Here is a 14880-nt window from a genome sequence, read left to right as displayed (position 1 = left end):
CACTCAGATCCCCGCACTCAAATCCCACGCTCACAGACACCCAGACTCAAAGATCCCACACTCAGATCCCCACACTCACAGATCCATCTCTGCGATGGCCCTGGACCACAGGAGGACCCTTTGGCCAGGCTGGCACATCTCCAGAGCCCCAAGGCCCAGCCTAATGCTGAGGATGTTGGTGGCCGCAGGGGTCAGCTCTATGCAGATGACCTCCCCGCACAAATGCTGGTGGCTGAGCCCGAGATGACAGTCAGGCTGGGCGCCAGCAGGGCACAAGGGGCTGCCAGAGGCTGGGGACACAGCTTGGACAGACCCAGTACCAGTGGGCAAGTGCTGGGCACCCTCCCGACCTGTCTCGGAGCTCCCCTTGATGCCACAGGACATCCTGGCGCTCCGAGGATGCTCCTGCCCTCCCCTGCCCGCGGCGCACCTGGGCCTCGGCCAGCATGACGTCCTGGATGACGGGGGCACCCCGGGGCTCGCCATTCTCCAGCCGCACGTAGGTGACCTGGTAGCCGCGGATCTGGCCGTGCTGCTTGCTGGGGACGGGCAGCTTCCAGGTGACCCGCACGGCTGTCGAGTTGAGCGGCTCCACCTCCACCTTCCGTGGGGGCCCGCTGGGCACTGGGAACAGGAAGGGCGGGGTCAGGCCTGGCCCAGGATCTCACCCACGGGCACCGCAGATGCCAGCGCCTCGCACCTCACACCCCTGGAGAGGCCCAAAGCTGTTTCCTTGGGCTGCCCAGCAGTGGACATGGGGACCCCTGTGTGTGAGGCAGGGGGACCTGGGGGCTGGCCGGGGACAGGTCCTCCGGGCTGGGGCTGGCCCCTCGCCGGGCAGGGAAGCACGTGAGGTGGACACATGCCTCCAACCACCCCAAGCCAGGCCAGCCCGTCTGACCTCCGCACCCCCACACCACTCCACGATGCTCCCACTTCTCCAAGCCCAGCCTGAGGTGACGCTGGGATCTGGGTCGGGTAGTGGGTCCCGGAAGGTCCACCTTTCCAGCTGGGGACGTGAGACTTGCCCCGGGAAGAGGGTTCCTTTGGCTCGGGGGAGGTGGAGGTGCTGGGGCGGGTGGGTGGCGAGCCGCAGGTGCCCGGTCCCCTCCCTCCCCTGCCCCGCTGCCTACCGTCTTCGTCGGTGCGCACGAGCACCGGGCTGCTCTCGGGGCCGGGGCCCACGTCCGTGTGGGCCCACACCCACACCCGGTACTCCGTCCACTTCTCCAGGCCCACCAGGTCCCAGCTGGAGTGCTCACGGCTGATGTCGCCCACCACGTGCCGCTCACGGTCCTCGCCGTCCACCGCCTCGTAGGCCACCGAGTACTGCGTGATGACGCCATTGCGGCTGTCGTCGGGCGGCGGGACCCAACTTACCCGGATGGTGGTGGAGCCCACGCTCACACAGGTCACCTTCTGGGGAGGGGCGGAGGGGGCTGGGGAAGACAAATGGGGGGAAGCAGGCAGATGGAGTGGGGGGGCCCACAGGCAGGGGGACGAGTCACAGTGGAGGGGACACTCCTGAGTGTGGAACGGCTAGGCCGGGGGCCCCCAGTAAGCACCCAGTAACCCTGACCACAGACCATAGGCCACACACACACACACACACACACACACACACACAGAGCCAGGGGCCCTCAATAAGCACCCAGTAACCCAGACCACAGACCATAGGCCAAACACACACACACACACACACACACACACACACACACACACACACAGCCAGGGGCCCTCAATAAGCACCCAGTAACCCAGACCACAGACCATAGGCCAAACACACACACACACACACACAGCCAGGGGCCCTCAATAAGCACCCAGTAACCCAGACCACAGACCATAGGCCAAACACACACACACACACACACACACACACACACACAGCCAGGGGCCCTCAATAAGCACCCAGTAACCCAGACCACAGACCATAGGCCAAACACACACACAGAGCCAGGGACCCCAGGTAAGCACCCAGTAGACCAGACCACAGGCCAAACAAACACACATTCATGCACGCGCGCGCACCTACACACACACCACACGGGTGCGCACACACACACACACACACACACACAGAGAGCCAGGGGCCCCCAGTAAGCACCCAGTAACCCAGACCACAGAACACAGGCCAAACACACACACACACACACACACACACACACACACACGCACGCACACACACACACACACACACAGAGTCAGGGACCCCAGGTAAGCACCCAGTAGACCCCAATAAGCACCCAGTAGCCCAGACCACAGACCATATAGGCCAAACACACACACACACACACACACACACACACACACACACACAGAGTCAGGGACCCCAGGTAAGCACCCAGTAGACCCCAATAAGCACCCAGTAGCCCAGACCACAGACCACAGGCCAAACACACACACACACACACACACACACGCACACACGCATGCACAAGCACGCACTGTCTCCCACATGCATATGGTGTCTCTCACACACGGGGGCTCAACTCAGCACTTCACACACGTATATGTGTTTCGCACCAAGTACAAGGTACCAGATGCACACACGGTGCCCCACACATGCCAGCCACGAGCTCCGAATGGTCAGGCCACCTGGCCCTGCTGGGTGTTCCAGAGGGGCCGCTCTGTGGAGACCCCCCACCCCTCCATCCTCAGCTGCGGCCCCTCCCTCACACCCAGACTCCCCACACAGCCTGAGTCGTCTCCTCCTGCACCTCCACACCCGCCCATAAACTCCCATCGACCTGTCCCACACGTCCACGTGCACCCTGGGCTGAGATGGGCTCCAGGAAGCTCTGGGGCAATGGCGGCAGCCCCCCCCACCTTCCCTCTTTTTTAGTTTTTGGGTCACACCTGGCTCTGAGCTGCGGGGTCACTCCTGGCAGTGCTCGGGGGACCACACGTGTTAGTAGGGATCGAACCTACATCAGGTGTATGCAAGGCAAGTGCCCTACCTGCCACGAGTGAGAACCTCGGGAGGGGTGGGGCGCCACGTGCCGAGAGAGCCCTTGACCTGGGGTGACTGTGGCCCCTGCCTCACCATTTCCCATCCTGGACAGCGGCCCCCCACCTCCTAGGGTGGAAGCAGGTGCTGCCCCTCCAGCCCTGGGACACCCTTCCCCGTCACTGCCCAGCCTGCACGCGGCTCTCTGGCTGCCCCAGCCATTGTGAGACGATGCCGGAAGCAATCTTCCTGCCATTCCGGCTCACAGAACATTCTCTGCCTCCACCCGCCCGGCCGCCACGCTGCACTACGGACTCGTGAGGCAGCACCTTCCTGTCCGGCTCCTCTGCTCACAGCCCCCCTCACCCCAGGCCTCTGATCACTTTCTAGCCTCTCAAGCCAACACGGTGCCCACTGCTGGTTCCCCTCGGCACGTCCCATCCTCAGGGGCCTGGAGACAGCATGGTGGTCAGGGCATGCATTTGCCCATGGGGGTTTGCTGTCCTCTTATACGTCCTCCAGCACCATGTGGGGGAGCATAGAAACCGCTCTCCAGGGGGCTGCAGAGACAGGGCAGCAGGCAGGGTCCTTGCCTGACACACCCCTAGTGCGGGTTCGAACCCCAGCAAGGCACGCAGTCCGCCCAGCCTCACCATCCAGGTCAAGACGCAGCAGGGAGGTAGGTGGCGGCCGGCCGGGTCTTCTCGCCCCCGGGGCTTGGGGGGCCTGCCTGCCTGAGCACAGAGCATCACCAAGCATCGCTGGTATAAGCCCCAAACTACAAACCAACCAACTCCAGCTCTCCTGGACAATCCTAGGCTGGCCGACAGAGGCTATCAACAGGTAGAGAGACCCAGGGCGCCGGGCTGCCAGCCTGCACTGGACAGGGTCTGGCACCCAGCTTGGCACGTGGTCCCCTCAGTCACTCGCACCAACTCAGTGCCCCAGTCACAGGCACCACCTGACACTGCTGTGTGGGGTGTGGGGGGGGAAACCACATGCAGTGTTCAGGGCTTATTCCTGGAGGACCTGGAGGACCTAGCCGGGGACGGAAGCGAGGTCAGTTAGACGCCAGACAAGAGCCCTCCTTGCTGTGCCATTGCTCCCACCCTGGTTCTGTTTGTGTTCACACCTGGAAGTGCTTGGGGGGACCCTACGTAGTGCCAGGGACTGTGTGTGTGTGTTGGGGGAGGGGGATGTGATCCCATCACCTGTGGTCACTGCCTCATGCCTGACCCAGCCAGCCACAGCCCCAAGCCTGCGGACAGCCTCGTCCACCCTGGGACACCCTGGCCTGACTCCCCAGTGCTTGCAGGCTCGGCCCCCATGGGGCTGCACACACCTCGGTCAGACTGCAGGGATGGCCTCACTGACCGACCAGAGTGCTCCACACTCCTCCTCAGACACACACACACACACACACACACACACACACACACACAATCACACAATCTCACGATACACACAACATCCCACACAGACATTCACATACACACTTATACATATTCACACACATTCTTCTCATACCTACATACTTTTAAAGGTCTGGTCTTGTGGCCACACTCAGCAGTGCTCGGGGATGATTTGGGGGTGGGGATCAGGGGGACACACGTGGTGCTGGGGATCAAACCCAGATCGGCCTCACGCAAGGGAAGCACATGGGTTACCTGCTGTCCTTCAGCCCCTCACACATACACTCCCTCCCTTTCTCTCACAAACCGTCTCACACACGTACACATTCTCATACACAGTTTTATTCTTTTTCAATTTTTTTTGGGGGGGAACCACGTGCAGCAGTGTTCAGGGCTTATTCCTGGAGGGCCTGGAGGACCTAGCCGGGGACGGAAGCGAGGTCAGTTAGACGCCAGACAAGAGTCCTCCTTGCTGTGCCATTGCTCCCACCCTGGTTCTGTTTGTGTTCACACCTACAAGTGCTTGGGGGGACCCTACGTAGTGCCAGGGATTGGACCTCGGTCAGCTGCGTGCAAGGCAAACGCCCAACCCCCCGTGCTTTCTCTCTGGTCCCCACATTCCTGCTCCCACCATAATCCCTTTCTCACACAGACACACTCACACCCTCACACACATTCTCCCACATACTGTTAAAACATCTCACATTTTCAGAGACATTTTCTCACACTGCCTCGTACACATTCTCTTGGCCACTTTCTCACACGCATACGTACTCACACAGCTCTTACTGCCAAACACATACTCCCTCACACTGTCTTCTCTCTCATACACACACACACACACACACACACACACACACACACACAGCGCGTGCGACCCATGATCAGGTGGTCAGACACGCTCACACACTCTCTCACGGCAACTGAGCCTCACATGCTCAGGAACACACAGGCCATGGAGCTGTCATAGGCACCAGCTCCTGGCGGTTCCACACGCCAGGTCCCGTGGGCCCCAGGCAGGAGCACGGCCAGGGGTGGGTGCGCGGTCGGTCTCATTCTCACACGCACCGCCTGGGGGAGGCTGATCCACGGTGACAGGTCCCCCCACCCCTGGCCCATCTCATGGCGGGGAGCATGGCGAATGGGGGAGAGGCGATGGGGGGACACAGGGAGGGAGGGCCGTGTCTGGTGACCAAGGGTGGCGGCCCCTCCGGCCGTGTGACCGGTGCGGAGACAGGTGGAGAGGGGAGATGAGTCACAACACAGAACTTACCTGGGCAGGGGGCAGGGGGCAAGGAGTCCGGCAGCAGACTACAGGGCACTTACCTGTCCCCCTCTGGGGTCCAGACCCAGACCAGAGCCGGGTCCAGGGCAGCCCCACCCCCGCCGCAGGCCTGACCGCCCGCCGGGCCGGGGGAGGGTTGTGGGTGTCCACGCCCCAGCCCGGTCACAGTCGCTGTCGCACGTGGAGATACTTACTGGACTGTGCCGTGCGGGCCTCGATGGTGGGGGTGAAGACGCCCACGCCCATGTCGGAGCGGGCGGCCAGCTGGAAATGGTAGAGCGTATTGGGCTTCAGGTCCTCCAGCGTGTAGGAGGACGTGGGGTCGAAGGTCACCTTGTGCTGGACAGGCAGAGACCCGCGGTCACTTGGCGGTCCCCACCGCGGACGGCAGCCGCTCCCTCGGGGCCCCGTGTGGCTGGGGAGGGGGTGCCGGGGACACCCCACAGATGGCACGTGGGACAGGACGCCCGGGAGACACGGCCCCGAGGACGGACCTGAGCACCTGTCCCCGGCACGGGGGCGACCGTGCCGGCCCCGTGGGCCACCGCCACCCTGAAGACCCGCGCCCACCTGCTGCTCCTCGTCCTGGTCCGCCCAGTACAGCAGCTCGTACTTGACGATGCGCTCCTGCGGGGGCAGCAGCCAGGAGAGCTGGACCCTGGTGTCCGACTCCGCCTTGGCCTGGAAGTCCGTCGGCTGGGCGGGCACTGCAACACCCACCGGCAGCGTCAGCCCGGCCAGGGCGCCCGCAGGCAGGCAGGCCCCCCAAGCCCCGGGGGCGAGAAGACCCGGCCGGCCGCCACCTACCTCCCTGCTGCGTCTTGACCTGGATGGTGAGGCTGGGCGGGCCGTCGCCCACGGCGGTGAAGGCCAGCACCCGCAGGCTGTAGGTGATGCCGGGCAGCAGGCTGCCCACGGTGGTGAGGAGCCCGGCGTCCGTGTTGTGCTTGTGCCAGGCGCTCAGCGGCCGGCGGGCGTCGGGCGTGTAGTAGACGCGGTAGCCCCGCACCAGCCCGTTGGGCTCCTCGGGCGGCTCCCACTGCACCAGCATGGTGCTGGCGCTGAGCATGCGGGCCTGCACGCGGCGCGGCGGGCTGGACGGCGCCTGCTCCCCCGTGCGCGCCTGCACCGCCTCGCTGGGCGGCCCGCGCCCGATGCTGTTCACCGCCAGCACGCGGAAGGCGTACTCCGAGAAGGGGCTCAGCCCGCCGATGCTGTAGCGCGTGGTGGCCACGCCGTCCACCTCCTGGAAGGGGCCCTCGGAGCCCGCCGCGCGGTACTGGATGCCGTAGTAGGTCACCGGCTCCGCGTTCCCCGAGTCCCAGGTGAGGGTGACGCTGGTGGCCGTCGTCTCCGTCACCACGAGGTCGATCGGAGGCTTCGGGAGCGCTGCGGGTGGGGAGGACGCAGGCTCGGGGCTGCCCGGGGTCACGGCCCCCAGATCGCCCCGCCCACGGTCTACCTTGGTGAACCACCGGGGAAGATCAGGGTGGTCCCTGAGGGCCCCTAGGAGGGGATGGGTGCTTCTGGCCACGGGGGGGGCTTGGCTCCTCTTTTGTGTCCCCCCCCACTGATGGCTTCTGGGATTCAGCCTGACAGCTAATGAGTAGGACCCCAAGCTGACTGCAGGTGCCCAGAGCCAAGTCTGACCCCTGGAGTGCTGGGTCCCCGCTGGGGGCGGTGTGAGAGAGGCTGTCGGGGAGTCAGGAGAGGGGCTGAGGTCGCTCAGGTCCCGGGACGGGCTTCCCCTGGGTGAGCACTGAGGCTACGGCACCACAGCACTGCCCCCGTGACGTTCAGACTCGGGAGGGCAGGGACTGTGCCACAAAGCACCTCTTTCCTGTCCCCGGGGTGCTGGGGATCAGAGCCAGAGCAGGGCTCAGACACTGCCCCACCCAAGCTGGACAGCAGAAGGCAGGTGCTGAGCTGGACACAGCACACGCCTGCAGGCCAAGGTGGGGCCCGAGGACTGGGAGAGGTGATGGCCAGTGGGGTGACCGACTCCCTCCTCCTTCCCTCCTCCCTCCCTCCCTCCCTTCCTTTCTTCTACAGAGGGAGTGACAGGCTCCACCTCAGATCATTCCAGCACTGCGCCCGGGTGGTCTGTCCCCACCTCGGTACGTGACCTCTCCTTCTTTACCGGGGCTGCCTGCGGCCCTCTTTCAGGGCATACATTTCCTCTACTGCTGGCCTTTCCTCTTTCACTGGGGAGCCCCATGTTCTTTTTAGAATTAGTATTCTACATAAGAAAACTGCTTTACTTCACTTAAAAAAAAAAAACAACAAAACACACCACTCAAGGCGATGCTAGGGAGACGTTCAAAGGACTGGAGCACATGCCAAGAGCGCGGCAGCCCTGGGCTGGCTCTACAAGTCCCTCGGAACTGCTGGGAGCAGCCCTCGAGCACTGCAGTAGGAGTCACCCCCGAACGCTATAGGGTCATGCTCTCCCTCCCCACCAGAAAAAGCCATGGAATTGGGGGAGCAGAGCAGTGGGGCCCCAAGTCTAGCCTGCCCCAGGTCAGGGAGAACCCGCTTCTGCCCTGGCTATCCGGCCACCTTGTTCCTGCAAGCGGGGGACACTCCCAAAGCGTTAGGGGTTCGCCGCTGGCCGGGGAGTGCGTGGGGCTGGGGTGCAGCCTCGGTCGCCGCCAGTGCAAATGGGGGTAACTGAGCAGGGGGACTCCTGCCCGCTGCCCCCCAGGGACCCAGCTCCTAGAGGCGGGCATCGAGGATGGCTGAGCCCGACACGCCGCCCGCCCAAGCAGCCCCGGCGCCCACCTTTGACGGTGACCTGGGCCGTGGCCTCGATCATGCCCAGCGAGGAGATGGCCACGCAGGTGTAGTTGGCCGAGCGCATCACGTTGCTCAGCTCCAGCACGTTGCGGCCCACGGGCATCTCGTCCTCCTTGGTGAGCTCCTCGGCCCCCAGCATCCACTTCACGTAGGGCATGGGCGCGCCCACCGCCACGCACGTCAGGTTCACGCTGCCGCCCGGCATCACCTCCTGGCTGCTGGGGGGGATGGAGAAACGAGGAGCCACGCGGCGCACTACGGGAGAGGAGAGAGGCGCTCACAGGCCGGGCAGGGCACGCGGGCGGAGGTGAGGGGCGGGCGGGGGCGCCTCCGGAACGGGAGGCCCAGGGCTAGCTCGCCAGCTGCCACCCTGGTACTCGGGGGGGACTGGAACGGAACCGGTTCTGCACCCGAATCCTGCCGGACGACCCGGGAAGCAGAGACCCCGAGTCTCCTGGGCCTCTCTGGCCCACACCCCCGACCCTGTCAGCGCCGCCCCTCCCTGCTGCAGACCCCTGCCCTCCCCACCCTGGAGGGGGTCTGCGGAGAGCACAGTGAAAGAAATGCAGATGCACGGGGGTAGGACAGAGGGCGACCGACCGGGAGACTGGCCGCCTGCCGGGATCCCGGTCATGCCCCAGGGACCCCTGAGGAGGGGCTGGCCCTCAGAAGGGGCGGGCAGGGGCGAGGGGGCAGCGGGCAGGATGGGCATGGCGATGGTGGGGACGTGATGAGGCGCCCGACAGACGGCTTCCACGCTGACGGACGAGGGCGCGCGGAGGAGGTGGCTGTGCCTGGCCACGGCCCCCAGCCGGGGCTCCCGGACCAAGCGCGGTTCTGAGCGTGTCTGTCCCAGGAGGAACCCTCCCCGTGCCCCCCGGGTGCAAGCGGAGCTCAGACATTCGGAACGTGCAGGGAGGGAGGGCAGGCAGGACATGCAGCTGGGCGTGCGGCCTCCGCGGGCACCCCACAGGGCCTCGGCAGAGCACCACCCTCACAGGCTCTACCAGTGCCCGGGTCCGAGACGGGTGTTCCGGTCTTAGCCGATGGTGCAGCCTCTGACCTCGCAGCTGGGGTCAGCCCCACAGGCCAGCCCCCAGGGCCGGAGGGCCCCAGCGAGAACACTTTCCCGACCCCCACTTCTCTCCGGGAGCACAGGCAGTCCTGTCGCCGCCTCCGTATAGTGGGTGGGGCCCTCGCAGTCCCTCCACACCGCCCCTTTCCACCTAGCACGGGCCCACTCAGTCACGCCCTGCGTGGCCCCAAGCGCTCCTCGGCCCAGACCCCGGATCCGCCCTTCACTTGGCCCTCCTCCGCGCTGTCCACTGGAACCCCAACCCTGGCTGTCCTGAGTGAGCCTCAGCCTAGGTCCAGCGTCCAAGTAGCCTGCTGCCTAGCGTTGGTGCCCATCACATCTGTTTTCTCAACGGACCCCAGAATGTGTGACCCAGATCAGGCCAACGAGACACAGCCTCTGGGCCTGAAGGGGTAGTGGGAGGCGGGGAGCGGGGGTGTTCCTAGCAGTGCCCCGGGGCTACGTCCATCAGGACACCCCTGCGGTGCTCAGGAGGGTGACATGGTGGTGAGGAAGCACCCTGACCCATGTGGGGGACCCAGCACCGGCCTCGGGACCTTCGTGAGAACTCTAAGAGCAGAGTCTTGTGGGGTGTCTGGGAGGCAGGGGCAGCCCTGCCCCCAGAGATGGGCTTCCTGAGAACCCGGCCAGGAAAGCTGAGCTGAGGGCTGGATTCCGGCCAGACTGTGCTTACACCCGTGTCCAGGCGGCTCCACACAACACGTGGGACATCGGGGTGGCCCCACTTTGCCACAGTGGACAAACCTGCACTTCTCCTGTGCCCAGAGGCTGGGCAGCCCCACTGCACGAGGACGTTGTGTGTGGACAGGTGCATTGGAAGGGGGCATGACAGGCCAAAAGGGAACCCCAACTCCCCTCAGGACTCCCCCAGATGGCACAGGGTGAGGCTGGCCAGGCGGTGGGCACTTCCTGGGCACTCTGAGCTACGCCAGTGGGGCGGTTCCTGGCAGGTGAGTGGGAGCCAGGCAAGGCCTGTGTGTGTGTTGGAGTGGGGTGGAGGGGCGCAGGGACCTGGCTCGGGCAAGAAGGTGAGGGGTGTGCCTGGGTGGACCGAGATTGACACTGTCCTATACTGGCAGCCAGTGGCGGCCCCTCCCCGTCCCCTAGCCAAGCTCCTGGGCACAAAGCCTCTGTGTGTGTGTGTGTGTGTGTGTGTGTGTGTGTGTAGGGTGGATCAGGGTTGGGTTGGAGGCGGGGGGGAGGGGGGAGAGGAGAGGCAAGCCCCCATCAATAAACCTGCAAGTCCCCACACTAAGGTGCCAGCACCGCTCAGTGACACAGGGTCATGGCTGAGGACACTCAGTGACAAAAGGCTCAAGGGCTTAAAACCTACCCTAGAGGCTACAGGGAGAAGCTTCTGGAACTTCTTGGCATCCGGCCTTGCCAAGGCTGGGAGAACACACCTCTTCAGGGGGTGGCAGGGGAGAGGTCACGGCTCTGAGCCTGAACCTGGCCCACCGTGGCCCCTTGGGGCCAACGTCCCATCCCCAAGAAGAGGAAAGAGGTGTGGCCAAACCCCTGGACTCTAACTGCCACAGGCCAGAAGCTGGGCTGGACTTTTAACCCCAACAGTGCCCGGACGACAGGGCATTCTGCTCCCCGGTGGCTTCTCCGCGCCGAGCCTTGGGGACACGGGCGCCTCTGCTACCTGCCCAGCCTGCCCACGGTTGCATGGGAGAACTCCGAGGGCAGAGACAGAGTCAGGGTGACCCCTCGGGATTAACCCGAACCTAACCAGATGTGCTTCTTTACCCGGACAACAACCCTGACCCCTGAGACCCGCCACAGGGTTCCTGGCCCTTGCACACCCGTTCTCAGCAGCTCAGAGGACAGGCCTGGAGCACGCCACCAGGAGCTTCTTGTGCCGGTCAGGCAGCTGCCCTCGTCCCGACACCCGGGCCTGGCCGGCCCGGTTGCTCCTCCTTGCTGAGCAGCACAGGAAAGAGGGAGAGAGCGGGCCAGGGAGCAGGAGGGGCAGCTCCCGGCCCCCCGTGCCTTCTGCACGCTGACATTTTACAGACAATTTCCCAAACAGGGCCCTGCCATTTCAGGCTTATATTTCAGCTATAACTTTTAAGTCTAATTATCTGCGCTGACAGTCCCCTCGACGGGGCGGGGTGGCGCCCAGAGGCAGCGGCACCCACCGGAGTGGCAGCCTAATCGCCGGGGGGGGTGAGGGGGGGGAGAGGCAGCCCCGCAATCTGCATCCACGCGCGGAAATTTCGCTGATGAAAATAACACAACATTAAGGAGGGGGATCAGGGGCAGGATCCACTGTATCAAGATAAAATAACTCTTTAATAAATAACCTTGTGGCTGCCGCAGAGCAGTAATTAAATGCCGGCGCGCTCGGCACACAGTTTTAAGTAAAGCTGGAAAAAATGTAAGATGTAATTATCAGCGCCAAACAAATTACCAGCCCAGCAAATCCCCCCCGGAATATTTAGAAACTCATTGCTGCCTTCCCGTTAAATATTTGTGTACGTGCTTATTTTTGGGGGGACCACAGAGGGGGAGCAGAGGGGGCCGGGGCTCGGGGAGGGCGGGGAGAGGCAGCTGCGGGCTGCGCTGTCTGCCGAGGACGGTTCTCTGAACACCCCAGCAGATCCGCCCGGTCAGCAAAACGCTGAAACCTCAACGCCCCAGAGCTCAGGAGGGAGAGCTGAGGATGGAGGCGCGGGGCTGACACCCGACCCCAGGCTGCGGCCTCCTGGCTGCCGGCCCCTCCCCCACAGAGAGGAAAATCGCCCCCCCGAAGGGTGCTGCGGGGGGCCCGCGTGCCCGAAGCCCTGCCCAGAAGGTGAGAAGCCCTGTCCACTGAGACCGGGTGACACACGAGTGACCGGCGCTGGCGAGCCCCGGTGTGGGACTGTCTGGGGAGTCTTAGGGGAATGTCCAGGACCGAGTCACAACAGAGTCCAGCTGGGCCCGAGTCCCTGGTTCTACACGCCCAGTATGAGCCTGGACAGGGCAGACACACGGCGGGGGGACGTGGCCGGCGGAAAGACCTTGGGAAGGGACCAGAGTGGAGGAGGGTCTGAACTGGGGGCTGCATGGGCAGGGGAGGGCGCAGGGACAGCACGGCCTTGGGTGGGACTTCTGTCCTTTGCTGGGGGGTCCCGGAGGGGTGAGGCCGCTCTAGATTCACTCTCCCATCTCGTCTTCCCACTGAACTTGGAGACGGTGCATGGCCTGACAGCCCTTAGACCCGCCCAACTCCCCCACCCCCGCCCCGACCCTTCACTTCTGAGCACTACCTGGTACGGACCGCCGGCCTGCCCTGGGCACAGAGGGGGGGAGGTACGCGCGGTTCCGTGCCATGCACATGCCCGCCCAGCAGAGGAGCCAGCTAAGGGGACATGCATCTCGGGCGGGGACCCAAGCAGGGGAACATGCGGGGCCGGAGGGCCTGCCCATCCATCTCCGGGCCTGCCCGCCCGCCGGCCTGGACAGCACCGAGCACACAGCAGTGCTCGCTGGGCGCCGGAGCGGGCAGGCCTGGCTGGAGCGAGCCTGCGGGAGCGGAAGGAGCCTGCTGGTCCCCGCTGGCGGGCGAACTCTAGATGGGTAAGAAGTGAAAAGGACCAACCTTCTCGCTGATCTGAGAGATGAGAGTTTGGGTTGATGGCAGAGTGCGATGAGGATGAGGAGGGAAAAAAAAAAAGACAAGGAGAAACACAGAGAGAGTAAAACAGGCCAACCTCCACCTGCCCACACAGCACGGAAACGAGACAGGACTCGCACGCCCCACGCCGCTCACACAAGACTGAGGACTCATGGAGGACACGGTGGACGGGGCCGGGGCTGTGGCTACAGGCGCCAGCACGCCGAGGGCAGGGCGGTGGGGGGCACAGGCGGGCCCCCCACCCCGGAGCCTCGCCCGGGCTCCGCAGCTGGGCCCTGGGGTCGGGGCCCACCCAGCCCACAAACCCACCGAGGCCCACGGGCCCCTCTGTAGCCCCCCTGCTGCACAGCCGCGGGGCAGGGAGCTGCCTCTCGGTGCCCTGCGGGGAGGAGAAGAGGCCGTGAGAGGAGGCCCAGGTGAGAGGCGGTCACGGTCAGCACCCTGCAGAGAAAGGGGGCCGGGGGGCCGGGAGGGAAGGCTGGGCACTGCGGCGGAGGGCGCGGCCCGCCCTGACCCCTGGCAGCTGCAGGGACGCTGTGGAGAGGAGAGAGTGAGTCAGTGGAGGCGGGAGGCAGGTCCGTGCAGCACGCCCGGGCCTGCGAGACGGTGGGTGGAGCTGTGGGCAACCGTGGGCACAGGCAGCCGCGGCCGGATGACGCATCCCCCGGGCTCTCCCCGCCGTCTGCCCAGCACTTCCGGTGGGCCTGCTGCCCGCTGCCACGCTGGACGCTCACTGTCCACGCTGTCCCGGGCACCATGGCCGGCAGGCCCTCTGGGACGGGGGAGCCCCACGCCACGGGACAGAGGAGGGGCAGGAGGAGCAAACGCTGAAACTCAAGCCACGGAGATGTGGGTCCCGTGGACACAGTGAGACAAGAGGGACACGAGGGCCAGCGCAGGCCTGAGCAGGGGTTCTTAGCTGGGGTTCCCCCAGGTGACCCGGGGCGCACTGGGGGAGTGTCGAGGACGAGAGGGTGCCTCTGGCGAGCCAGGAACGCTGCGATGTGTCCCGTGATGCAGGACAACCCCAGCAGGTGACCAGCCGGGACGCAGAGCTTGGTCCTGCCTGACACAGCTGCCCGGGAGTCACCAGCCTGCAAGGGGCCTCAGACGCCCCTCTGGGAGACACAGGCCAGTAGGCAGGTGTGGGGCCCACCCGCCACGGGGTTCGGCTGCAGAGCTGGGGGGAACTGCCGATGGGCTCTCAGCACTGCAGAGGGGGTGGCGGGGGCCGGGCCTGAGATGAGGAGGCACCCACGGGTGCTAGGAGCGGGACGCACCCACGGTCGGGTCAGCGGGGCAGTCGGGGGCTGGAGAGCCAAGCGCTCTCAGGCAGGCAGGCGGGGAACGGGCTCAGACGGGGTCTGGGGATGAGGTGGAGGGCATGGAGGCTGCCGCCCACGCCGGGCTGGGCCGCCCGCTTCAGGTCTGGCGCTGACAGCACCTCCTGTTCCCTTCCTCCAAGGCAAAGGACCCAGGGAGGCCTGCCGGGGTGCAGCCGGGCTGTGGCAGAGCCGGCCCGGACCTGCCCGAGCCCACTGTGTGTGGGAGATGCTGACAGGTGCTGTGGGTGGCACAGAGCGGCCTGGGCCCCGTGTCCCCCCGGGGAGCCGGGGGTGGTCACAGTCAGTGCCTCAGGCACACACGGCCTGTGCCAGCTCCTACCCCACCACGCTGACGTGGAACACCGTCCCCACGCACCCGCCCTGTCCCCCC

At 65.0% G+C, this 14880-nt stretch overlaps 1 protein-coding gene across 14 annotated transcripts in view; it reads right to left on the bottom strand.

The window, feature by feature from the left end:
- Nucleotides 1–14880, bottom strand: part of PTPRF (protein tyrosine phosphatase receptor type F) — a 74140-nt gene that overhangs the window by 19112 nt on the left and 40148 nt on the right. For 8 of the 14 annotated variants that reach the window (XM_056130851.1, XM_056130856.1, XM_056130857.1 and 5 more), the window contains 6 exons: nucleotides 8429–8698; nucleotides 6455–7036; nucleotides 6218–6354; nucleotides 5842–5986; nucleotides 1134–1439; nucleotides 431–624 (listed from right to left, as the gene is read on the bottom strand). In XM_056130851.1, the coding sequence (XP_055986826.1) occupies nucleotides 431–624; nucleotides 1134–1439; nucleotides 5842–5986; nucleotides 6218–6354; nucleotides 6455–7036; nucleotides 8429–8698 (1634 nt within the window). The remainder of the gene's footprint in view (nucleotides 1–430; nucleotides 625–1133; nucleotides 1440–5841; nucleotides 5987–6217; nucleotides 6355–6454; nucleotides 7037–8428; nucleotides 8699–14880) is intronic. The other 6 variants (XM_056130859.1, XM_056130858.1, XM_056130865.1 and 3 more) reach the window with 1 other exon arrangement.

Source organism: Sorex fumeus, unplaced genomic scaffold, assembly GCF_029834395.1.
Source record: "Sorex fumeus unplaced genomic scaffold, SorFum_2.1 ptg000082l, whole genome shotgun sequence".
Classification (NCBI taxonomy): Eukaryota; Metazoa; Chordata; class Mammalia; order Eulipotyphla; family Soricidae; genus Sorex; species Sorex fumeus.
This window is presented reverse-complemented; position numbering and strand designations above follow the sequence as displayed.